This window comes from Parus major, chromosome 1A, assembly GCF_001522545.3.
Source record: "Parus major isolate Abel chromosome 1A, Parus_major1.1, whole genome shotgun sequence".
NCBI classification, from domain to species: domain Eukaryota; kingdom Metazoa; phylum Chordata; class Aves; order Passeriformes; family Paridae; genus Parus; species Parus major.
The window spans coordinates 61,054,114-61,061,392 of record NC_031773.1 but is presented as its reverse complement, the minus strand read 5'-3'; the positions used below and the strand labels follow the sequence as shown (position 1 = coordinate 61,061,392).

The 7,279-nt window shown below is 39.0% G+C and overlaps 1 protein-coding gene across 1 annotated transcript in view; it reads left to right on the top strand.

Moving 5' to 3' along the window:
• The first annotated feature begins 1,291 nt into the window (after positions 1-1,291).
• The window catches only part of VWF (von Willebrand factor), a 127,200-nt gene continuing 121,212 nt past the window's right edge, over positions 1,292-7,279 (top strand). The window contains exons 1-5 of the mRNA XM_015628568.3: positions 1,292-1,416; positions 2,937-2,991; positions 3,518-3,676; positions 4,317-4,419; positions 4,511-4,719. Of these exons, the coding sequence (XP_015484054.1) occupies positions 1,387-1,416; positions 2,937-2,991; positions 3,518-3,676; positions 4,317-4,419; positions 4,511-4,719 (556 nt within the window). The 5' untranslated portion in view covers positions 1,292-1,386. The remainder of the gene's footprint in view (positions 1,417-2,936; positions 2,992-3,517; positions 3,677-4,316; positions 4,420-4,510; positions 4,720-7,279) is intronic.

Sequence of the window (7,279 nt, the reverse complement as noted above, 5' to 3'; positions counted from 1 at the left end):
GCAACACTTCATGGTTGTTTATATATTTTCTCCCGTGTCTCAGGTGTACTATTTGGAAAACTACATGTCAGGAATGCTCAACCATCACTAAGTTTTGTATAGGAGCAGTGTACAATATTAATCAATAAATGCACTCTTTAGTTACCATTTCCTCATTTTTTGGGGGGAATAAAAAGAGCCAGGGTGAGAAAAGAAAGTTTGTTCTTTATATGTTTATCTCAGTTAATTTTGTTTATGTTCCCCAAGGTTGCTAACACACTAAAGAAGTGTCATAACGCCTGGTTTATCTGAATCTGCATTGCTTTTATTTTTAAGAAATTTTTCTAGGTATTCTCACTCAACATTCCTTATGTGCCAAACAAAAAAGTGTGAATCAAAGCCCTGCTGGATTAGATTTGCAAGAGTGCATTGCCAAATGAAGTGATTTATCTGGGGTTCGGGAAGTGAAAGGATTAGAACTGAGAAGGTGACAAGAGACCGTGGTGATAGATCTAATTCTCCCTATCCTGAGTAGTGCTGGCATTCCCATAAGGAAAGGTTTAGGGAATGTCTTTCTGGGATCACTCATGTTCAGGCTCTAGGGGCTAGGAAGGACCTGCTGAGATGTGGCAGCTGGTTCCAAGAGGAGAGAACAATTCCCAGTCAGTGCAATGTGTTGCCTCCTAAGGCCTTTGTTCATGATAGTAGAGATTGAAAATATGAGGAATGGGACATGGAAAGTCAAGTAAGACTTGACAAACTGTGTTTTTTGTGTGTTTTTGCTCATGTGCCCATGAATTTGGTGCTCACTCTGCAAACAAGGCAGTGCAGGATTAGCTTGTTACCATATGCTGTTCCAGAGGAACATTTCAAGGATCAAATGCGTTGCTCTGATAGAAGATGGCAAAATTCAAGTATATTTGCACCTAGAGAATAAAACCAGGGCATTACTAGCTCGGAATTTTTCTTTATCCTTTAAAGCAGTTGTTTAAGAAAAAAGGCTTAATGATTCTGTGGCCTTTGAAGTGTGGAGCATCCTACTATTCCTTTTGAATAACTTTCTGTCAAATAAATAAGCTGCCTGTTGGCTCAGTCAGTGAGATTTGACACACATACACATGTGAAATGTATTTCAAAGACTTTATCTGTCAGGTTTTAAAACTATTTCCCCTCATTGTACCTTCCTGGCAATTAAGAGTGCCTGATTTCCACGATAGCAATTTAATCTATTGTCTTGAGAATCAGGCGGATGTGACGTCCGCATTTTTATCTTTCCTCTTAAATAGACAAGAGTTCCTGGCTTGTACAAAAACAAGAGATTTCAGACCAAAGCCATTGCAGTCTTGACTTTTGAGGCACCAGGGGAACAATGATATTGTAGGTGGAAACTGGAGGAGTTTCTTGCTCATGTGCAAAAGGAGTCTCGCACAGAAAAAGGTACATTCATTTTTAATTAAGCCAGTGATAAAATTGTAGAGGGTTTTGTACTGGCAGATCTTACTGGATTGTATTCTGATTTGTTAGTGGCACCTGCTTCTAAATTAAACCCATTAAAATTGGGGGGAAACTCCATCTGCAGTTCAGAACAGAGTGGGAGGTGGAAGGGATTTACACCTTGCCTTTTTGCACTGCCTGCTTTGTAAACCAAAAGGGTTAAAGAACAGCAGTATGTGGTTCATCACTGTAACACTGTGCATGCAACAAAAATACAGTAGTATTGATTACAAGTATATGATTACAAAGTATGTTATCTGAGAATAATAAATGCCTACTGTTTTCTTCACCATTCTTTGTAGTGTCATTCCCATGCAGTTGCCACTTCTGAGATATCTTGCAGCCTTATCCCAGTTTGGGATTTGCAGCATTATATTTGACTGAGTTATAGAATAGATCTTTCTTTTCCTGTCTTGTGTAAATAAGTCAAACTCTGTGTTTATTTATGTGGCTGTGAGTTGGACCTACATAATTAAGAGCAATAACAAGTATGTGTCTATACCTGAAATCTCAATTTGTCTTTGCAAAATACAATCTAGTCTTTAATTGAGGTTCCTTTAGGAAAAGGTGTGTCTGGTCTTTTGGAAGATATATAATATGTTGACTTTGGTATATTTAAGCCTCTCTAGTTGTTTATATGATCACTGAAATTAATTCCCTTAGATGGATCTCCCTACACACTTAACTGTTGATGTTTGGCCACAGAACCCATGTAGTTCACCATCTGCATGACCCTATTATCCTATTATTAATTATTACTTTTTAAGACATCCTGGAGGTAGTTTATAGACATATGGAAAACAAAGACTGACATTCTGGTTGTGGAAAGGAGGAGGCAATGCTAATACTGTTTTTGTTGAATGAAAATTTTCACCCTGGATCTCTAATCTCTGTGATTTCCTCCCTTTCCTTCTAGTTTCTTATCTCAAGCATGTTATCACCCTGAAATCAGTGGATTATGTGGCTACAGTGGTCTGCCAAGCAAACCTTCTGGCTGGTGCAAAACCTGTCTATTTTTTCTTTCCCTTTGTGTATGTTTGGGTGGAAATCTTGTGCTGCAGAGATGACTTCTACTGGAGCCAGCTTGGCTGAGCCAGTCTGGGGTGCTTCTCCACATCAGGCTGGCTGAGAAATAATGCTGTGTGTTAAAGGGCTTTGTGTGCAGAGTGTTAACTGAGGAGAACTGTAATATGTGTCTGTGTTGGCTTGCATTTCTCTGCCATGAGAAGTGAAAATGGGGGAAAAGAATAATTAATAACTCTCCTTGATTACCTAGTTAAAGCAGGATGGAGGGCAACTGAATTACCTCAACTGTCTGCATGGATTATGGCCTTCTGAAATGTTGCAGAACCTCAATAATAATTTTCTTTATAAAGAAAGGATAGAAGATGATGAGGAGTTCTGAAACAGACTGTGTCTCAAACTAAGAGTATTCTAAACTGTCTCTTTTTGCTTTTTAACAGATGCTCCTCTTGACAGTGCTGCAAACAAACCTTCTGCTGGCCACTGTAACCACAGGTAAGAAAACAGGTTTGGACTAGAATATAATTTCACTATTTTTTGGTGAGATATGAGCCCTCCTTCCCCTTTTTGTACTGACTCAGGGATTATCCTCACCATGCTGAAGGCATCAAAAAAGTAATTCCTTTTGTCTGTTTACCTTGAAACAGGCACTGTTTTGAGTCCCAAACACTCCCTGAAGTCAGGGATGTTTGACTGAATAAAATACGGAGCTTTCCTAGTGCCCAATAGGCTTCAGGGGGGTTGCAGGCAGGTACAGATGAGCACATGGCATTCCTCAAAGGATCAGGATTTAAATTACCCATGAAAGGTTTGGGCTGGAGGAAAGAAAGTAAAAAAAAGGCATTTCAGTAATGCATCTAATAATAATAAAAAAGCTGTGATCCTATGGACTGCCATGCCAGGCTTACAGTCTGTCTAGAAGCTACCAGGATCCCAATGGGCATAAATTCCAGCAGAGAAGTTCCTGAACTGCAAAATTATTGCTTTACATTGCAAGTTCATGTTGTGTTTTGATACTCAGGGTTATCAGGTGCTTCACTTCAGGAGTCATCAGTTGCCCGTTGCAGCCTTTTTGGGAATGATCACATCAGAACATTTGATGGTTCCTTGTACAATTTTGCTGGGGACTGCAGCTACCTCCTTGCTGGAGACTGCCACAAGCACTCCTTCACGCTCTTGGGTGAGTCTGAGCTGGGTTCCATCACTGGAAAAAAAGATAAATAGTTCCCCTTTGTCAGCTAGGATGGACCACTGCATAAAAAGAGGTCTTGACTGGGTTTTTTTTTCATCTGTTTGTGGGTTGTATTAGGATTTTTTTGGCTTGTTTTGGAAAGTGGGATTACTTTTGGGGCTTCTGTTATCCCTTGGTAGTGCAGATCACACATAAATAAGCTGCTGAGAAACAGGGATTTTCATACTACTCCAACTAAAAAGGGGAAGACCTTTACTAATTTTGAATTTTTCAATTCATCTTCATTTGGAGATGTTGCCAAGTTAAAGCTGAATCCAGGAATAAGAACTATATAACCCTTTAGAACTAATTTTATCTATATTCTAAACCATACCAGTAAGATAAATCCCACCTTCTGGGACAGAAGGCCTTGGAATTAGCATAGGCCTCTGCAGAGTTATTCTTGGGCATAGAAGTGATGATATCTGTACTGAAACTGCGACATTCATACCAACTGCTTTGGCAGATGTTTTTATATTCACTAATAACTGTTCTTTGTTGGTCATAGTTTAAAATAAGTTTTTACTGACTACAAATTGTTCTCCTCAGTCTCAGAACTAAAAATATTTGGTGTGTCTCATCTCCTTAGGTGATTACCAGGATGGGGACAGAATTGGTTTCTCTTTGTATCTTGGAGAATATTTCAGTCTTCGTGTCTCTTTAGATGGAGTTGTGATGCAGGAAGACAAAAGGTACCTGTAGGAACTATAATTCTAGGAGAAAACAACCTGATGGGTTCTGTGAGTCACATGCTGAGAATTTCCTGGGTTTTTTTCTCCACAGAGTTTCCATACCTTTTGCCTCCAATGGTATATTTATAGAGAAGGAGGCAGGTTATTATAAAATATCCAGTGATGAGCATGGCTTTGTGGTGAAGATTGATGCCAGTGGAAACATTCAGATACTCCTTCAAGAAAAGCACTATAATAAGACCTGTGGGTTGTGTGGCAATTTTAATAAATTCCTTGAGGATGACTTCAGAACTCGGGAAGGTAAGGTTACCACTAACTGATTGTATTTTAATGGATGCTCTTGCACACTTTTCCTGCTGGGTGATTCAGCAAAGATGTTGCTGATCCAGCAAAATGTTTCTGCAGAACCTGTCAGGTACCTCAACTTGGTGTGCTGAAAAGCTAAGTCCTTTCATCTTCCTTTCTCCTGAAAGGAAATGACTGTCACATCTCATTCCTGAGGAAAGCCCAGGAATCTGAATGTAGCATGTTTAGAAACCTGAAAACTTTCAAATGCAAAAATAAAACTACAGGTTAATTTATGTGGGTAGACTGGCTAGAAGAAGACCGAGCAAAAAAGCTGTGTCAAATACCCATTGACTGAACTTCTGAATTTTCATGAATTAGCCCAGAGGTAGTAAGAATTGATACTGTTGCAACAGCAGAAGATTAAATTCCTGCTGCTTGCAGGTTTGGCGTGGGGTGCTGTTCCATAAAGGGGTTACCTTTTAATGGTATTTCCCTGTTTATAAGGGCTGTTGGATTGGGTGTGCACCTTATATCACGCCAGTTCCTAATGAGAATGGGAGGCAAGACTGCTTTTGCTGCTCAGCACATCTTTGTGTGAAGACTCAGAGTTTCTGTAAAGCCCTGAATGAGACTTTGAAGGGTTGGTCTTGATTTGTGGGATTTATGAGTGTCTTTTAATTCTGAGCACTTGTCTGAAGAGGAGAGGTTTGAAGTTAGTTAATACGTTAATATATTAGATTGATAATACAAAGTGTGTATTAAAACTGATACTAGAAGATAGAAAGGGAGGCAAAGCAGCTTAGAAAGAAGCCTAGAAGTGCTCCAGAGATGTGTCCTACTGGCACTCAGGATACATAATAGCTTCAGTGTACAGGAAAAAAAAGAGATCTCATGGTATATTAAAATGTTTAATCTGTCCTTCAGAAATGTAAATAATAAGAAACAAACTCTGGTCACAGAACTGCTTGCCAGGGTTTGGATCCCTTGATGTCTGAATGAGATGAGATATGAAGTTTATGGCTTTTTCTTGAGACAGTAAATAGTAGCAAGGCTCTTGGAAAAAACAGCAGCAAAAAAAGGAGACTGTAATGCTTTGGATTGTTCAAATGTAGAAAAGGCCCCTCTGTTGCTCATGTTTATATGTGTTTCATGCTGTATTTGTTTTACATGCTGGAGGCTGTATCTTCCCTCTTAAAAAAAACCCAGTTCATTCACAGCCACGGATTTTGGAATGTAATGAAATTCATGACAGGGTCTCTGCTTGGAGGAGCTGTAAAATAATAGAGGTGACAGAGAAAATGCATTCTCTGGTTTCTTACGGAATCAGGGATTTCCTTCTGTTTATCCACCTGTGTGGATACACAGATCTGTGATTTTAGCCTGAAGAATAGAACTGTGTGTCAGCAATTCTGCCAGTTTTTCCAGTGCTACAAAAGATCTTTCATTTAAAGCAATTTAGGAGGAATTAGACTGAATTATGCTTGTATTTGTTGTATCAATGAGGAACGTCACTACACCCACACACTGTTTGTCTCCTTGGCAGCTCTGCTGGTTCACTAGAGCATTTCTTAGCTTGCTCCAAGTAAATCAGTTATGGAATAATTCAGATCACTTTTTTTTGGGTAGGTTTTTTAATACACTGTTGAATCTAGCTTCCAGGTGGTGGGGCAACACAAACAGCTGGGACAAGTAATATTCTTTAAACAGAGGAAGTAGGCAGCCTCTTGGAAGCCTGTGAAGTATTTTACCCTTTTCTTTTCACTCAAGTTTTTAGTTATTCTTCTTTCAGGCTGACTAGATGTCCTGAAGGTCAGCTTATCCTGGGATGTGAGCTTGGTGTAAGGACTTAGTAATCTGAGGGTGAAGAGTTACCTTAAGCTTGACAGCAGACTGAACTGTCCTGTTGGTGTGTCCATTGCTTCCTGTTAAAACCTGGAATTTATCAGACTGGGGCCTCAGTTGTAATAAATCAGATTTCTCAGATGGATTTATATTGATAAGAGATGCATTAAGATCTTTGAGCTTCAGAATAACATGCAGTGGAAACAAATGAAAATATGATTTTTCTGTATTTTTAGGGAAAGAAATTATTGTGAATTAATAATACAGAGTTAGTCTGATTTTTCCCTTAAGAAAGTGGAGTATGATACAGAACTTCATTGATTATATCTGGATTGCTTTTAGGGTGGTGTGGAAAGAAGAAACAAAGCACCTGCTCTGTGAGTGGATATTACCACTTACAGCAAGTAAATAAAGGAGTCATGAACAGAAGGGTGTTTCAAATTTAATGAACATGATAATTGCTTTTTTTTTCCTCTTGATATATTTATACTCCTGTTCTATAATCTATTCAAATGTGCTGTTGTCATGATGCTCTTATGAGTCCTCACTGTTTTAGTGTGGAAATGGAGAACTGATGAGAGAATAACACACATTCTTTCTGTGTAAACTTTGGATGCTCAGCTATTGAGATCCTGGAGCTCTGAATGATGAGAACAAAATCTGATAACCTGGTAAATTAAGACTGGTGAGATTGAGCTTTGAAGGCTTTAGGTGTTAGTTCTTACCCCCC